Below are 19,027 nucleotides of genomic sequence, written 5' to 3' on the forward strand. Positions count from 1 at the left end.
ATAATTTACAAATCTCATAAACTTATATTTTATTCACAATAGAATATAGATAACATATAAAATGTTGTGAGGACATTTTGAAATGTCATGCCAAATATGGGCTCCTTTGGATTTCATGAGAGCTACACATTCCAAAAAAGTTGGGACAGGTAGCAATAAGAGGCCAGAAAAGTTAAATGTACATATAAGGAAACAGCTGGAGGACCAATTTGCAACTTATTAGGTCAATTGGCAACATGATTGGGTATAAAAAAGAGCCTCTCAGAGTGGCAGTGTCTCTCAGAAGTCAAGATTGGCAGAGGATCACCAATTCCCCCAATGCTGCGGCAAAAAATAGTGGAGCAATATCAGAAAGGAGTTTCTCAGAGAAAATTTGCAAAGAGTTTTGAAGTTATCATCATCTACAGCGCATAATATCATCCAAAGATTCAGAGAATCTGGAACAATCTCTGTGCATTAGGGTCAAGGCCGGAAACCATACTGGATGCCCGTGATCTTCGGGCCCTTAGACGGCACTGCATCACATACAGGAATGCTACTGTAATGGAAATCACAACATGGGCTCAGGAATACTTCCAGAAAACATTGTCGGTGAACACAATCCACCGTGTCCATTCGCCGTTGCCGGCTAAACTCTATAGGTCACAAAAGAAGCCATATCTAAACATGATCCAGAAGCGCAGGCGTTTTCTCTGGGCCAAGGCTCATTTAAAATGGACTGTGGCAAAGTGGAAAACTGTTCTTTGGTCAGACGAATCAAAATTTGAAGTTCTTTTTGGAAAACTGGGACGCCATGTCATCCTAAAGAGGACAAGGACAACCCAAGTGGTTATCACCGCTCAGTTCAGAAGCCTGCATCTCTGATGGTATGGGTGTTGCATGAGTGCATGTGGCATGGGCAGCTTACACATCTGGAAAGGCACCATCAATGCTGAAAGGTATATCCAAGTTCTAGAACAACATATGCTCCCATCCAGACGTCGTCTCTTTCAGGGAAGACCTTGCATTTTCCAACATGACAATGCCAGACCACATACTGCATCAATTACAACATCATGGCTGCGTAGAAGAAGGATCCGGGTACTGAAATGGCCAGTCCTGCAGTCCAGATCTTTCACTCATAGAAAACATTTGGCGCATTATAAAGAGGAAGATGCGACAAAAGAAGACCTAAGACAGTTGAGCAACTAGAAGCCTGTATTAGACAAGAATGGGACAACATTCCTATTCCTAAACTTGAGCAACTTGTCTCCTCAGTCCCCAGACGTTTGCAGACTGTTATAAAAAGAAGAGGGGATGCCACACAGTGGTAAACATGGCCTTGTCCCAACTTTTTTGAGATGTGTTGATGTTATGAAATTTAAAATCAACTTATTTTTCGCTTAAAATGATACATTTTCTCAGTTTAAACATTTGATATGTCATCTATGTTGTATTCTGAATAAAATATTGAAATTTGAAATTTCCACATCATTGCATTCTGTTTTTATTCACAATTTGTACAGTGTCCCAACTTGGAATCGGGTTTGTAATAGTTTTAAACAAATCAAATGTTTTAGGATATTTAAATAGGCTATAGTAGAATCAGAAATACGGTGTGTGGAAATAAGTGTACATAATTGTCTGATGTGGCGTCACTGACAAAATATAAAAAAGAAACGTGGAAATTTTACAGTTTCCTTTAGATTCTATCCTTCAATCATAATGCTGTTTTCATAATGTTCTGGAGATCGCAGAAGAAGTCTGCCTTTACGTGATATAAACACCTCTGTGCAGTCTTGGTTGTGCAGTAGGCTAATATAATCGGACCGATTCAAACTTGCCTGTGTCTGACACAATATCAAAGTAAGTGAGTGTGTGCCTAGCACTCATCACAGTCATTAAAACAGCATGTAAGAAGAAAAGTGATCAAAAAACAGCACATCATCTACAAATATGTTTAAATATCTAAATTCATATGTTTTGTTTAACTTTTGAATAATGACTTTATGTAATGTCAATGCTTAACTCCATCCATGAGCAGAGTATTTTATCTAAAAGTGTATATTGAAAGGAAAAGAGAGTCTGACATCATTACTTCGCTATTACTCCAGTACTAGACAGTATTGCACATATTACGCCAATTTTATTTTTTTATAAATCCCTGTATGTACGTAGAAAATTGCTTACGCACATTTCTATGCCTGTTTTGTGCATACGCAACGTTTATACATGAGGCCCCAGAAGTGTGGGATTATAGAGGAAATTTACACCCCGGTTCACAGTGTGTGTGTGTGTGTGTGTGTGTTCACTACTGTGTGTGTGCACTTGGATGGGTTATGCAGAGCACAAATTCTGTGTATGGGCCCACCATACTTGGCCACATGTCACTTCATTTCACTTACTGACTTCACCCTCAGCTGGAAGATTGGCAGCTTATTTTTTTCAATCAACTTCATTCAAAGTTAAATTGATGCCACTTTGTTGATTCTTTAAGTGAACTTTTGCCTGCGCACTAGTGATTAGATTCACTGTTGAAGCTTGAACATCAGAATAGAGTACAGATGACACATCCGGTGTGTAACGTCTGTGAGCTGTCAGTGGAGCTGTGGAGCTGCTGGAGACAAGACCACGATTTGGCTTTTTTAAAGGATAACAGTGGAGTTCAGTACACAGATGTTTGTGAGGAAACAGCTAATCACTTTATCAATTGACAGCCTCTCCGTTAATCTTTAACATGTACAACTAAACAGTCATTTTGGACTGAGCTATATTTGGAAATAAAAAACTAAATAATACTGTTTTATAAGTTATGGAAAATTGTTTTATTTGTATCTCCAAACAAAAACTGTCGTAAAACTGAAAGCATTCAATAGTTCAGAATCAGATTTAATGTGAAATATATTTTAAAAATAAGATTTGGTTTTGGTAATTGATTTATTTCTGATATTTTTGTTCTGGCTAGTAGAAGTTCTGAATGACTGATAAAAAATAAAATAAAATAAAAAATGCTGGTGAGCAGATTTATAACGTGAATTTGAAAGATTCACCTAGTTTTTTTGGCAGATGATGTTAACAGATTTCACCAGATTTGTACAACAAAGTGTTTATAAACCTGTTGTGAAATAAACACAGAAACTTAAAGGTCACTGTTGAGTTTTCTAACAAAATAAAAGTCTTGTATTGAAAAGTAAAGAAATTAAGACAGCATTGTAAGTACGGTTTAGGCTTAAGTACTGTACTTTAAAATATAAAATATTATAATTATCAAAAAAAAAAATATAATAAATTCACAGTGTTTATCATGCAAATCTCATATTAGCGTATTAAAGTAGTAGCTAAATGTGCTATTTGTGTAATTGTATGTATAGCTTTAATTAGTTGTGTTCTCTCTTTCTACAGGTTAAACTGCATCAGTATTACAGATGAAGGTTGTGCTGCTCTGGCATCAGCGTTTAATTCAAACCTCAGAGAGCTGGATCTGAGCAGGAATCAAATAGGAGACTCTGGAGTGACAGAAATCTCCAGTCTGCTGAGAAATTCACAGACACTACAGATACTCAGGTCTGTATTTGGTTTAATTCTAAACATGAATCAATGTAAAGCTCCAGCTGGTCTGTAAACTGATGCTGTGTCACAAGGAATGGGTCAGTGATGTGAAATTGGTGTGTTGGTGTAGATACATTTGTAAAATATTGACAGATTGATTTTTCTTTTAAGGTGATGGGAAATGTTAATATACTAATGGTGTAATAAATGTTTTATTTATTTAGTCTTTATGTAGACTTTCAGACTGCAGTATCACTGGAGAAGGTTATACTGTAATACAGTTGCAATAAAAATTATTCAACCCCCTTGACCTGCAAGGCATTTTGCTGCGGAGGACAAAATTTTATGAAAATTCAATAAAGGCATCAGTATTAGAGAAAGTTTGTTAATGCACTTGAGTGATTCTGAGAATATTAAACCCACAAAAAAGTCAAATTTTGTTCAGAATCTTTTATTCTTTAAAATTAGTTTTGCGCAGAATCTTTTATTCTTTAAAATCACCAATAAACGCTCTCCTGTAAGTGTTTAGAAGCTGAAAAAGCTTCCAGATCACTAATAACACCACTCAAAAAAAACCATCCAGATAACAGATGATCTTTGGTTTTCACATTGCCACTGCTTTCTTCAAATTCAAGCAGATATTTTCAAATAGAACAAAAACTACAGACCGAACAGGCCACTCAAGAACATTCTATGACTGATCCCTGAACCAGGCAGAAGTATATTTGGATGTGTACTTTGTGATGACTGTCCTGCAGGAAAGTCCATTGATCATCAGCTTCAGTCTTTGCATCAAAGGCATCACAGTTCTTGTCAAAATTGCCTGATACTTCAAAGAATCCATGATGTCCTTCATATGGTCATGATTTCCACTTCCTGCTACAGTAAAGCAACCCCATAACAGCACTGATCCACCTCCAAGTTTGACGATGGAGATGGTGTTCTTCTGCTTATGAGCTTTGCCTTTTTTGCAGCAGACATACCGCTGATCCATGGGTCCAAAAAGGTTCCAGTTTGGTCACATCACTCCATAAAACATTCTTCCAGAGCTCCACAGGTCTAGACAAATTAATTTTAGCAAGTTCAAGTCTGCCTTGTGTTCTTCTTGATCAAGAGTGTGGTATTCTGCAAGATGTCTCAGCATGAAGGCCATATTGTAAAATCCTCGATCTTCAGAAAGCTTAAAGTACTGCAGTCTCTGAGAGGTTGAATAATTTTAAACACAACTGTAAAAAGTAAACTAATATTACTCAGTTGCTCTGATTAAACATTTTAAGATATTGTGCTTTTTCTTCAACACCCTCAAAGGTTTTCTGGTACAACACACTTTAAGCTAAGGAATAAGACTGAGAGCTTTTAATGTCTTGGAAATCTTCATATAGCCTTAGACTTTCTAAAGTAATAAAATTATTTATTCTCTATAGCTTCTCTATAGCTTTTGCGAGATCTCTGAGGGGTTGAGTAATTTTGATTGCAACTGTAGGTTATAATTGTGGAAAATTAAAACTGCAAAAATTCAAAATTGCATTTGGTGTAGTTTACGTTCCCCAATATAGAACTTTACCCAACTTTACTGTGAAAAGAGTCCATTCAGGTCAAAATCCTGTAGTGCATCTTTTTATTTTCTTTCATTCTAGAACTTGTACTTTGTGTGAACAATCTGTGTTATAAGGAAGAACAACATCTTTATCTTTAATAGACTTTCAGACTGCAGTATCAGTGAAGAAGGTTATAAAGCTTTGTCTTCAGCTCTGAGATCAAACCCTTCACACCTGATAGAGCTGGATCTCACAGGAAATGATCCTGGACCATCAGGAGTGAAGCAGCTCAGTGATTTACTACAGGATCCAAACTGTCAACTCAAGACACTGAGGTGAGACATGATAAAATAATGCTAAATAAATGATACACCTGTGAATTATTTGTATTATATAAAAGTTTAATTACATTATATTATAGTATATTATATTATTTCACAAATTCAGTAAGGTACACAATTTGTTGTTGAAAATGATCAAAGATGAAAGATGAGATGCTGCAGCTGCTGTTGTTTTGATGATAAATGTCAGCACAGTTTAGTTGTGTTAAAAAGTTACAGCTTAATCAGACATTTTGTTTCACTAGATGTGCTGGTGTTCAGTAGTTTGTTGCCTCAATAGTTAACATTTATGATTGTGTTGTTGTGGACATTTCTCATGAAAAATATGTTCAGTGTGATTTATTATCCTGATTGTTTAAATGTTACTGAATGCACTGTACATTAATTTCCATCAAGCTCAGATTCACAACACTGTAGATCTACTACAGCAGATCTATCACAGACCACAAACATGTGATGTGTGTCAGGAGAGGATCAGTCAGGACACACACACAACACACACATAACACACACACACACACACACACACACACACACACACACACACACACACGTCTGAACGTCTGAACCTGCAGTTTCTCTCATAATGAGCAGAATTACTGTTGCATCAACACAGACATCAGTTAAATAAAACTATCCAGAGTAGGGGTGGGCGATATCAGCTAAAATTCATATCACAATATTTTACACTGTCCAGGAGATATTGATATTATATTGTGATATGAGAAAAAAAAAATTACAGGCAAAATATTTTAACCTTACATAACTAGAAAAAGTGAGGGATTGACATAGACCTGAAAAGTCTTCTTTTTATTGTGCCATTGTTTTTCTCAAAAAGTGCAAACATGCAACATGAGGTAGGCCTGTATGAATTAAATTAAATATTGTGTTTGAGTTGGCCAGGGGTTCCCAAACTTTTTCTGCGGGGCCCCCCTTTTGTAGAAAAAAAATATTTTCAAGGCCCCCCACCTCCCTTCTTCCTTTTTTTTTTAATCTTATCTTAGTATTTTGTCTTGTTTCTAGTCAAAAAATCGAAAAACTCTTAAATCAAGATGCATTTACAAGATAAGCAAAAACACATAAGATATTTAGTCTTGTTTCCTAGGGAAAAGGTCTAAATGAAGTTAATTTTGCTTAAAACAAGTTAAAAACCCTCTTAAAACAAGACTATTTTTCTTGCCCCACTGGCAGGTAATTTTACTTTTATTAAACAAAATGCCCTTAATATAGACCCCCTCCCCCCCAGGAAACAAGACTGAATATATTTTTGCTTATATAGTAAATGCATCTTGATTTAAGAATTTTTAGATATTTTAACTGAAAACAAGACAAAAATACTAAGTAAGATAAGCCTTTTTTTGTCATGCAGCTGAGAAGTCATTTGAAATGTAGCTATAGTGTCATTGATCTTGCTTTGCTGGAAGATTAGACAAACCATGCTCTGTGCAGAGAACATGTTCTCAAAGAGCGCTGGTCTGTTTAGTGAGAGCACAGAATGGCTTATCAGTCAGTACTGCTTTCTTTTTCCATGATTTCGGTGAGGACATTATACATTCACATGATTTATAAAGGGAGGTGTTGTCACCATATATGGTTTATTGGAGGCGTTTCTGAATGCAAATGACCATGAACCTCGTTTTTTAAGTCTAGATCTAGGCACAATGAGTAGACAGAGATCACTGGATCTCAATGTTCTGCACGACTGAATCAGATCGCTGATAAACACTGTACACTCAACACACTGATGTAACTTACATAAAAAAAAAAATGACACTTTAAAATTCATTCTTAAATTCTTTATGCTTCTTGTTTAATAGATTTCTCACTTGTAAGAAAAAACCAAATGAAAAAAACATGTGACTTTTGTAATGTGATTTGTCATCATCATCAGCAGTATTTGTCAACTGTTAGCTAGAACATACTGATAAATATTCAGATTAAAACTGAAGTGTTGTCTCTTTATGCAGTCTGAAGAACAACTGTATCACAGAAGGAGGGTGTCATGTTCTGTGTGCAGCTCTAAATTCAAATCCTTCAAATCTGACAGAGCTGGATCTGAGTGAGAATAAACTAGGAAACCCAGGAATGAAGATCATCTTGACTCTGTTTGAAAATGCTCAGTGTAGACTGGAAAAGCTGAAGTAAGTATTTTAAAAGTGTATCCCATTAATTACCCAGACTCCAGTGACCCACCACAGTTTAATAAATTAAAAAATATTACACACTTCTCATCAGAACTGCACAACTAATCAAAATAAACTCAAAATTGTGATATGGGTTAGTGCAGTTATCAAATCACAAAAGTCTGCAATTTAAATTAGAAGAGTAGAAGTTCTGAATGGCTGTTAAATAAAAAAATAAATGGCTGGTGAGCGAGTTATTTTGAGTTTATAATGTGAATTTGAAAGGTTCACCTAGTTTTGCGTTCATGTAATTTCCAACATTTTTTTGACAGATGATGTGAACAGATTTCACCAGATTTGTACAACAAAGTGTTTATAACAGGAAAAAGGTGCTTGAAGTACTTGGATTTGACTTTTTGAAATGTAAGTCCTGGAAAACCCTTGAAAACAGCCATATTTTTGGGAAGGTACTTGAAAAATACTTGAATTTATAAAAGGCCAGTATATATGAAATTAGTGTTATTTTTAGTTAACCAAAATTAACAATGCCACGCATCTGATATAAATACAGAGCAGTTTCGCCTGGCTTTTAGCAGCGCACGAGATCTCACGATATTACTCCTAGAGGCGAAAAGTAGTCTCGCGATATTCGTATAAAGTTGTGTTTGTGGTAAACATTTTGATAGTGCTTGCATTATATTGTTCGGTCTTTTATTGCATGTGCTGTTGGTTTGGGTTTCATTTGGGAATGCATATAAAGTCTGACGCGTTTTGTATTGCACTGTTATTATTTACAAGCGTGGAGCGCATCTCTATCTCAGGCAGCAGCTCGACACACAAACTCTTCCTCTGCATATGCTGTGAGTTTGTGTTGCTTAACATTCATCTACGAAAACAGTGCGTGTTATCTCATTAGATTTATAACGTAAATCATTTATAAACCTATGCCAAAACAGTAGAATACATCAACATATTTCTAAATTTACAAATTTATGTACATATCCATACAAAAATAAAAGCTCGTAGCGTGCCAGGGTTGCCAGGTTTTCACAACAAGGGGGTTCCCCAAACCGGGGACAACATTGAATTACTCCGCAAAGTAAAACATGGTCATGCCATTGCTGCCTCTACAGGTGTTTGTTATAATACATAATATAATTAAATTGGTTATGTTCATATTTTGTGTGGGCATATTACATTATGTAGGCCTATTTTATCAGAGTTGTTCTATAAAACCATGTAATTACTTGGTTTTGATACTTTATTTAAACCAATTATTATTGCCTCATCGTTAGTTTATATATAAATAGTAACCCTTAAAGGGTTAGTTCAGCCAAAAATGAAAATTATGTCATTAATGACTCACCCTCATGTCGTTCCAAACCCCGTAAGACCTCCATTCATCTTCGGAACACAGTTTAAGATATTTTAGATTTAGTCCGAGAGCTTTCTGTCCCTCCATTGAAAATGTATGTACGGTATACTGTCCACGTCCAGAAAGGTAATAAAAACATCATCAAAGTAGTCCATGTGACATCAGAGGGTCCGTTAGAATTTATTGAAGCATTGAAAATACATTTTGCCCCAAAAATAACAAAAATTACGACTTTATTCATCATTTTCTTCTCTTCCGGGTCTGTTGCGAGCGCGTTCACAACACTGCAGTGACGACGCTGACGTACGACGCTGCTGACGTGTTATCTTTGTTATTGGGCGCACCAGAAAACACGTCAGCAGCGTCGTACGTCAACAGTCACAGCAGTCGCGCTCACAACAGACCCGGAAGAGAAGACAATCCTGAATAAAGTCGTAATTTGTGTTATTTTTGGAGCAAAATGTATTTTCGATGCTTCAATAAATTCTAACCGGACCCTCTGATGTCACATGGACTACTTTGATGATGTTTTTTTACTACCTTTCTGGACGTGGACAGTATACCGTACAGTAGGTTGACAACCAAAATGGGTAATACCGCCCCGCCCGCAGGGCCGCGGCGTTAACTGCAAGTCAGTCGCGTGTTAAAATCATTCTCGAAACTACCGCCAGGTGGCGCAAAGGGACGGATTGCGAAATGAATGTAATTGTTAAATGAAAGGAAGACGTAAAACAACAATAACATTATAATATAAATTATAACATCCTTAAAAACCATTAAAAAATAGGATAGTCTTAGGCTACAGTCTACTCATCAAAAATTTAAAGAAAATTTAAAGAAAGACCTTTACACAAAGGCATGCATGCTATTGTTATTAAACAGTCATTACATTTACATTTATATTTATATATATATATATATATATATATATATATATATATTCATTTATATATATATATATATATATATATGGATTAAAAGCTAAATGTTTTCATTTCGGTTCATTCTTGGTTAAAAAAAATAAAATAAATAATCTTCAGGTTCCATTTGCAGAGCGAAATGAGAACGGTGCAGCTATTATCTTATCTTATTATTCTTGCTGTTGTTATTCTTGATTTTTCAAACTGCTTACACTTTGCTTTTTTGAATTATGCCTTTACTGTGTGACCAAAAATTGTGAATTGTGAGTTTGATCGCGCTGGTGCCTCACGCGCACATATTGATTGGAAACAGTAGCCGTTCACGAGCCATGCAGCGCGAGCAGCGGTCCACTTTGGTATATTATTACTCATTATGATTTTTTTTTCCGTCGATACTGAAACACGTGTGAAATCCAAAGCCTATTTTACCTCATGAATAAGAGTTTAGCTTCAAATGGGCAACATGTTTGGATTTGTCCCAAATGAGAGAGTTAAGCCCAACCTTACCTTATGTATCGCTTTAATTATTTTTAATTAATATTTTTTGTTTTGTTTATAAGCCTATATTTATTATATACTGCAATTATTTTTATCCATTAGAATTATATATTTGTAATTATTGTTCTGGTTCTGATAAATTTGTTAAATTTAAAAGATTTGTTGTAAAGTGAAGGGAACTAAAAATGTCCCTGTTGGTACATTAGCCTATAGCATTATTAGGCCTGCCGTTATTATTTCTGAATGTAATAAAATGCAACTCTCACAAATTTAATTTCTTTTTAGCGTTTAAAAAAAAATGCAGCAAACGAAAAATAGGCGATTAATCGGTTAAAATGTGTTATTGTGGGTTAACAAATTTACATTATATACTTAGGAACAGAGTATGGGCCTAATCTTATAGCGTGCGGGCCGGTCCAAAAATAAGGCTACCGACTTGTCGCGGGAATTCACTATACAATTGCCAGTAGCCACTGAGTTTACCACTGATAGGCCGGCGGCGGTGCATCAATATACACACTCACCTCACGCAGCGAACGACTCACTTTCCTCAGGCAGCTTGCGACTCACTTTCCTCACGCTGCGAACGACTCACTTTCCTCACACAAGGAAACGACTCACTTTCCTCAGCTGGTGACTCACTTTCCTCACGCAGCGAACGACTCACTTTCCTCAGCTGGCGACTCACTTTCCTCAGCTGGCGACTCACTTTCCTCACGCAGCGAAGGAATCATTTTCCTCAGCTGGCGACTCACTTTCCTCACGCAGCGAACGACTCATTTTTCCTCAGCTGGCGACTCATTTTCCTCAGCTGGCGACTCACTTTCCTCACGCAGCGAACGACTCATTTTCCTCAGCTGGCGAATCACTTTCCTCACGCAGCGAACGAATCACTTTCCTCAGCTGGCGAATCACTTTCCTCACGCAGCAAACGACTCACTTTCCTCAGCTGGCGACTCACTTTCCTCACGCAGCGAACGACTCACTTTCCTCAGCTGGCGACTCACTTTCCTCACGCAGCGAACGACTCACTTTCCTCAGCGAACGACTCACTTTCCTCACGCAGCAAACGACTCATTTTCCTCAGCTACACTTTCCTCAGCTGGCGACTCACTTTCCTCACGCAGCGAAGGAATCACTTTCCTCAGCTGGCGACTCACTTTCCTCACGCAGCGAACGACTCACTTTCCTCAGCTGGCGACTCACTTTCCTCAGCTGGCGACTCACTTTCCTCACGCAGCGAACGACTCACTTTCCTCAGCTGGCGACTCACTTTCCTCACGCAGCGAAGGAATCACTTTCCTCAGCTGGCGACTCACTTTCCTCACGCAGCGAACGACTCACTTTCCTCAGCTGGCGACTCACTTTCCTCACGCAGCGAACGAATCACTTTCCTCAGCTGGACGCAGCGAACGACTCACTTTCCTCAGCTGGCGACTCACTTTCCTCACGCAGCGAACGACTCACTTTCCTCAGCTGGCGACTCACTTTCCTCACGCAGCGAACGACTCACTTTCCTCAGCTGGCTACTCACTTTCCTCACGCAGCGAACGAATCACTTTCCTCACGCAGCGAACGAATCACTTTCCGCAGCCGGCGACTCACTTTCCGCAGCCGGAGACTCACTTTCCGCAGCCGGAGACTCACTTTCCTCACGCAGCGAACGACTCACTTTCCTCAGCGAACGACTCACTTTCCGCAGCCGGTGACTCACTTTCCGCAGCCGGCGACTCACTTTCCTCACGCAGCGAAGGAATCACTTTCCTCAGCGAACGACTCACTTTCCGCAGCCGGAGACTCACTTTCCACAGCCGGCGACTCACTTTCCTCACGCAGCGAAGGAAATCACTTTCCTCAGCGAACGACTCACTTTCCGCAGCCGGTGACTCACTTTCCTCACGCAGCGAACGACTCCTTTTCCTCAGCTGGCTACTCACTTTCCTCACGCAGCGAACGAATCACTTTCCTCACGCAGCGAATGAATCACTTTCCACAGCCGGCGAATCACTTTCCGCAGCCGGCGACTCACTTTCCGCAGCCAGCGACTCACTTTCGGCAGCCGGCGACTCACTTTCCGCAGCCGGAGACTCGCTTTCCGCAGCCAGCGACTCACTTTCGGCAGCCGGCGACTCACTTTCCGCAGCCGGAGACTCGCTTTCCGCAGCCGGAGACTCACTTTCCTCACGCAGCAGACCACTGACTCTCGCTTCATGTAGGGACCGAATATTATAATTAAAGTGACTTCTATAATGTATCCAAAAGAATATTTAGATATGATATTTAAATATTCAGAAATGTGTACAATGTTTTTTTTTTTTACTTTTAACTTTCATTAAAATATTTCAATAAAATTATAAATAATTGCCTATTGCAAATTTATTAATGCTTGGTTAACTTTTTTCTGCAGTCACTAGGCTATATGTATTGAGACATTTTAAAATCTATATTTTGTAAAAATAATACAAAATAAACCTGAATTATAATCTAAACATCTGTATTTTCATATATTATATAAGTAATATATATATATGTATATATATATATATATATATATATATATATATATATATATATATATATATATATATATATAACATATATAAGTATATATATAACATAAATAAGTAGGCTAATAAATATATAATGTTTAAAAAAAAAACTATATAAACTATTTGTTCTCCACCACATCACTAAAATTTAACTGTGTTAAGGAAAAAATTGCTCTTTTGTTGTTTTTGATTGCTTTCATTGTCCTCATATGCTGTTTGTGACGGATTGAGAGACGATAAGAGCAAAAGAGCTGACATTTGGAGTCACCGACTTTGCAAAAACCAAACAAAAACACGTCCCGAGAGTCCAAAAGCATTCACTGCGCAATGAAGCCTGTTAGAATTAAAAAATACAGTTAGAATGTCCTTATAATTTAAGCAATTAAAAAAAAAACAAATGTTTTACATTTTTATATTCATTGCACATTAAGCAATGCTTGAATATCAGCACATGTGCGCAAGCACAAATGTGCTACTAAATTTTATACAACACTGCATAGCAACACAGTGTTTCGTTGCTTGAATGAATCAGATTTTGAACGATTCAAGTGAGCCAGTGATTCAACAGTCCATTCAGATGGACTCACTTGTTTCGTTTCTAATTGAATCAGCCGTTTTGAACGAAAAGTTTGATTTGAACAATTCAATAAATACTTAAACCATGCTGTCACCTACTGGTGGTTTTATTGTCATCGTTATTTATCCATGACAGGCCTAAACCAGACAAGGTGCCAGCACTAGCCTACTACCAGCACAAAAACACATTTAGCAAAATATTGACCAAAATTCATCCATTTCAGGCCCCAGAAGGAAAAAATCGTATAAATAATAGTTCATTTAATAAGGCAAATTTTTCAATAAAACCTTTTTAAAAATTATGATTTTGTAATTTGTAATCATTATGTGAAATTAGCTACAGGACCAACCCCCCGCCCCCCGAAAAAGAAACTGTCACTATTCCCCCTAAAACAATTTTACAATTCGACCACTGTATAAATACATTTGAATATATAATATTAATATACATATAAATATAAAATAAATTAAAGTGAAGATTAATAGCTTAATAATTTATTAATTAATTAACCCTTCCGCCAATTACGTTTCCTGGGGTCGACAGCTTATAAAAACGTAGTACTGGGGTTTTAGCTGTTTGCTGTACACCTTGACCTGACCTGTGCCTTTTTATTTATTTTTTATTTTTTGATTTTTGCTTAGCTTACCTCTCACTTTAATAGTTTATATCATATTTTTTAAACATTAAACACTACTTATTTTATGAAATTGTATGAAAATACAGATGTGTTTAGATTATAATTCAGGTTTATTTGTTATTATTTTTACAAAATATAGATTTTAAAATGTCTCAATACATATAGCCTAGTGACTACAGAAAAAAGTTAACCAAGCATTCATAAATTTGCAGTAGGCAATTATTTATCATTTTATTTAAATATTTTAATGAAAAATAAAAAAAAAAACATTGTACACATTTCTGAATATTTAAATATCATATCTAAATATTCTTTTGGATACATTATAGAAGTCACTTTAATTCTAATATTCGGTCCCTACATGAAGCGAGAGTCAGTGGTCTGCTGCGTGAGGAAAGTGAGTCGTTCGCTGCGTGAGGTGAGTGTGTATATTGATGCACCGCCGGCCTATCAGTGGTAAACTCAGTGGCTACTGGCAACTGTATAGTGAATTCCCGCAACAAGTCGGTAGCCTTATTTTTGGACCGGGCCGCACGCCATATAATCTAGGCTATGTTATTAACTATTTTACAAGTTTCGTGTATGTTTTTATCCAGCTTTATTTTTCCATTGCATCTGAAAATGACTTGTGCATGCGCATTCACTCCGCGCGCTCAAGCTGCCTCCCGCGATGCTCAGCTGTGGACGATTTCAAAATGTTTGATATAAAGGTTGCTGTCACATATTAGGAATTATTCATTAAAAAAAAAAAAAAAAGTCAAAATATATTGTTAGTTTTATGATAACATGCAATCAAGGTCTTCAGATACTGTACGTGCCACTGTCAGGGGAGTCACATCATCATTAGAGTTGCAAATGAACTTCAGAAATGGAAAATAAGGGCTAATAGAGGTTCTTTCTTTTATTCTTTATTTATAATATTAATTCTAGAAGAAAATAAGTATTTACTCTTTAAGAAAATAAGGGACGATCCAAATATTTGTAATGTACAATAATATAGGCCTATGTCTGTCCATTGGATTTTAAAACATAACAACTGAAGGTCTAAGAAACATTTCTATTAAGCTTTTTTTTTTAAACAATGGCACTTAAAGTTTTCAACTAAAATATTATTTCAACCATATAGCCTGTGAATAAATAAAATGCATACTTTTAAATGAAAGAACACTGAGAGTGTAGATTGCTTCTGGTGTTTGGATTTGTACTTCAATATAATGAGCTCCAAGTTTAAGAATAGCCTACCGTGTTTTTTTTTTTATTTTTATTATATATTTTTTTTTATCTCTATTTAACAGCATTAGCTCAATGAAATACGTCTTCCTTCAGGTAGACTGAATGTTTTCATGCCTTGCTAAATGTTGGGCTCATGATCACTAAGTTGTATTTGCTCAAACTGATTTAGTAAAATCAAATAGCGGACGGTGAAGCTGGGTCAGTTAGAGCTCGAGCTGTGAAGCGGAGCAGCTGACGGAGGATTCCGCTTGGTCTTAAAGCCTTCCTCAAACGTCTACGTTCACAAACATCTACGATTTTCTCAAAAATAATGATTAATTATCAATTGAGAATTTGTTATTATTTTGGTCTAGTGATAATAATAATACGGGCTGCGAGAAAATACTGAATAAAAAGAGTACGGCTGCTGTGAGTGCAGGCATGTTTCAACCCAGTAACATGACACACACACCGCTCCTCACAGACAACAAACAGACCGAGTTCAGTTCAGCTGGAGGGGGCTGGGGTTTGGGGGTAGTTCTGTATCGCTTGTGGGGGTCGAGATAAAGGTGTGAATCTCTTGCTCTTTCATATGGACAGTGTCTTATGAGGGTTTCAAACTTGCAGAACAGGTTTTTAGGACATACTGGTTTTAAAACAACTTTAAAGAAAGGTTTGATCCACTTCAAATGTTGACTACTGTATAGCGCAATAAAGTTTTTTTAGTTATTAGGCTATAACTTAATTTCAGAGGAAGTTGCCTTAACTAAAAAAAAATTTCACAAAAAATCCGATTTACGATTTGAATCGATTTTTTTGCCTCCCTACTTAAAATCAATATTCAAACGACAAATAAATTGTTCAAAACAAGTTTTAATATAATTCTTTATCATTTACCAGTCAAATTTATAACTGAGTCAAGATGATAAAAAAAGCAGTAGCTAATGTAATTACCTTAATGCTGGAAAGACCTTTATTTTATTTATAAATTTTTTTAATACTACCCCATCATGCATCTAACCATCCACTCTGCCTTAAGAGCTGTTCAGATTAAAACTAGCAGCTCCGCAATGAGTCAGTTTCATGGATGCAGGACAGAGCAAGTGTAAATATATTTTCTAGTCTATATTTTCATCTCGTTATGCCGCTGGCTTAGGTTATGTATTTATTTTTATTTCTTATATCAATTATTTGTAAATACAGCAGACACTGTCTAACCGTGTCTACACCAGTTTTGTTCATATAGGGTGAAAACATCTCTCTCACTCAGCAGCAGAGTATCTGAGAGTGGAGCAGCAACAATATCCCTCCCTGCGCGCCGAGCATTTAATAATCCGCTCGCGCTCCGATACCTCCACTGCTCCGCGCTCACTCCGTGGATAAAGTTGAAATGTTATGTTCATAATGTAGCCTATGAAAATAAAATAATAAATAAATAATTAAATAAAAATAACAGGAGAGTTTCAAAGGGGATTAGGCTATTGTGTGCAAACTTTTTTTCCTACCAAACGCCAAACTAATAACATTGTCAGCATTAAAAAGGTATAATTGCTGCTTTCTGCTGCGCAAATTTTGTTTTTGTGATGAAAATAACAGTACATTTTCGTCAGTTATTTTATCTACAGATCGATACATTGCTTACCAATTTCAAATCAGATACAGATGAAGCAGCACTGTAAGATTGCATTTGTTTGAATGCATTATTGTGACAGCGATTACGTGTGAATGTGTTGTATCTGTTTAAATCACACTTTAACCGAAAATATTCAGTAAAAGGAAGACAAACTCCTTGAGAAATAGACTGTAACATCCCGCTCGACTATTGCCGTCATTATAATCTTCGATCGAGAGATTATGTGTATCAAGCTATAGCTAAATACGTTTATCATGTGAATTCTTGCTAAATATGCAATTATATTACGGGCTGTTGGCATGAATTGTATTCGTGATGGAGCGGTGCTGGAGCGAGTGAAAAACCACGACGCTCCGACTTTAAAAAAATCTGCTCCTGGCTCCATCAGAATAACACGCTCCGCTCATACTCTGCTCGCAGCGTGTCTCAGACGCGCGGGGGGAAGCTTGAGCCCCAATCACAACTACGAGCCCTGAGTGGAGCGTCGGCCGTTTTTATTTTGTTGCGTCCCATACAATATTTTACAACGTACAACGTTTTGGATGGCCACCTACTGTACATACATTTTCAATGGAGGGACAGAAAGCTCTCGGACTAAATCTAAAATATCTTAAACTGTGTTTCCGAAGATGAACGGAGGTCTTACGGGTTTGGAAACGACATATTGAGTCATTAACATAATTTTCATTTTTGGCTGAACTAACCCTTAAGCATGTGTTTAGATTTGTGTATTACTAAAAATATCTGATTTCTCAATTTGTCAAAAGACAGTAATTACTTTTGTCACAATTCATAGTTACAATAAAAAATATTTCAAAATACAACTGCATTGGTTTAGATTTAAAAAGACAAATATTTTGTCATTTAAAATAAAAAAAATCTTAAAAAATAGTATTACATTTTCTCATTCTAGTGAACCAAGTATCTGTAGCCTACATCTCGTGAGCTAAGTGCATAGTGTTGGTAATTGGTGATATAGCTCATAATCTCCAAAGTGTATGATACAGCTTTCGTTCTTTAGGTCAATCATATATTCATGAAAAAAAAATAGTTTGAATAAGGAAATAATAATATTCTTTCAAATGTTTAAGTTGCCACAGTCATTGCATGCTTTTGTGCTGCACTTTATTTGTACCATTTTCATTAAATATAATTAAAAAAAAAATAAAATTATTGAAAAAAAATTAAAATCCCTGAAATTACACCTTGAAATTTCTGTACTAGTGCTTGAAAAGTCCTTGAAAGTCCTGGAATTTCATTTTGCAGTTTCTGTACGAACCCTGTTATAAACCTGTTGTGAACTAAACACAGAAACTTAAAGGTCATTGTTCAGTTTTCCACCAAAATAAAAGCCTGAGGGCTCAACATTTGAAAGTAAAGAAATTAACACTTAAGAATTACAATAGCATATGTATTATTCCATCCTTTAAAACTGAAATCCTTCTCCAAAGAGAAGCTAAACGTAGTAGCTAAAGCTGCTATCTGTGTAATTGTATGTATATCTTAATTAGTTTGTGTTCTCTCTCTCTACAGGTTAAACTGCATCAGTATTACAGATGAAGGTTGTGCTGCTCTGGCATCAGCGTTTAATTCAAACCTCAGAGAGCTGGATCTGAGCAGGAATCAAATAGGAGACTCTGGAGTGACAGAAATCTCCAGTCTGCTGAGAAATTCACAGACACTACAGACACTCAGGTCTGAATTTGGTTAATCTAAACATGAATCAATGTAAAGCTCCAGCTGGTCTGTAAACTGATGCTGTGTCACAAGGAATGGGTCAGTAATGTGAAATTGGTGTGTTGGTTTAGATATATTTATAAAATATTGACAGATTGATTTTTTTAAGGTGATGGGAAATGTTAATATCCTAATGGTGTAATAAATGTTTTTATGTATTGATTTAATCTTTCAGTAGACTTTCAGACTGCAGCATCATAAAGAACGTTATAATACAGTTGCAATCAAAATTATTCAACCCCCTTGACCTGCAAGACATTTTGCTGCTGAGAACAACATTTTATGAAACCAGTTCAACACAGGCATCAGTAAAATATTAGAGAAAGTTTGTTAATACACTTTTGAGTGATTCTGAGAAT

At 36.5% G+C, this 19,027-nt stretch overlaps 2 protein-coding genes across 2 annotated transcripts in view; one reads left to right on the forward strand and one right to left on the reverse strand.

The window, feature by feature from the left end:
- LOC109084161 (NACHT, LRR and PYD domains-containing protein 12-like) overlaps nucleotides 1-19,027 on the reverse strand; it is a 941,455-nt gene that overhangs the window by 751,911 nt on the left and 170,517 nt on the right.
- LOC109062727 (NACHT, LRR and PYD domains-containing protein 12-like) overlaps nucleotides 1-19,027 on the forward strand; it is a 314,849-nt gene that overhangs the window by 7,287 nt on the left and 288,535 nt on the right. Inside the window, 1 exon segment of the mRNA XM_042748939.1 lies at nucleotides 5,228-5,393. Within this exon segment, the coding sequence (XP_042604873.1) occupies nucleotides 5,228-5,393 (166 nt within the window).

This window comes from Cyprinus carpio, chromosome B22 (assembly GCF_018340385.1).
Source record: "Cyprinus carpio isolate SPL01 chromosome B22, ASM1834038v1, whole genome shotgun sequence".
Classification (NCBI taxonomy): Eukaryota; Metazoa; Chordata; class Actinopteri; order Cypriniformes; family Cyprinidae; genus Cyprinus; species Cyprinus carpio.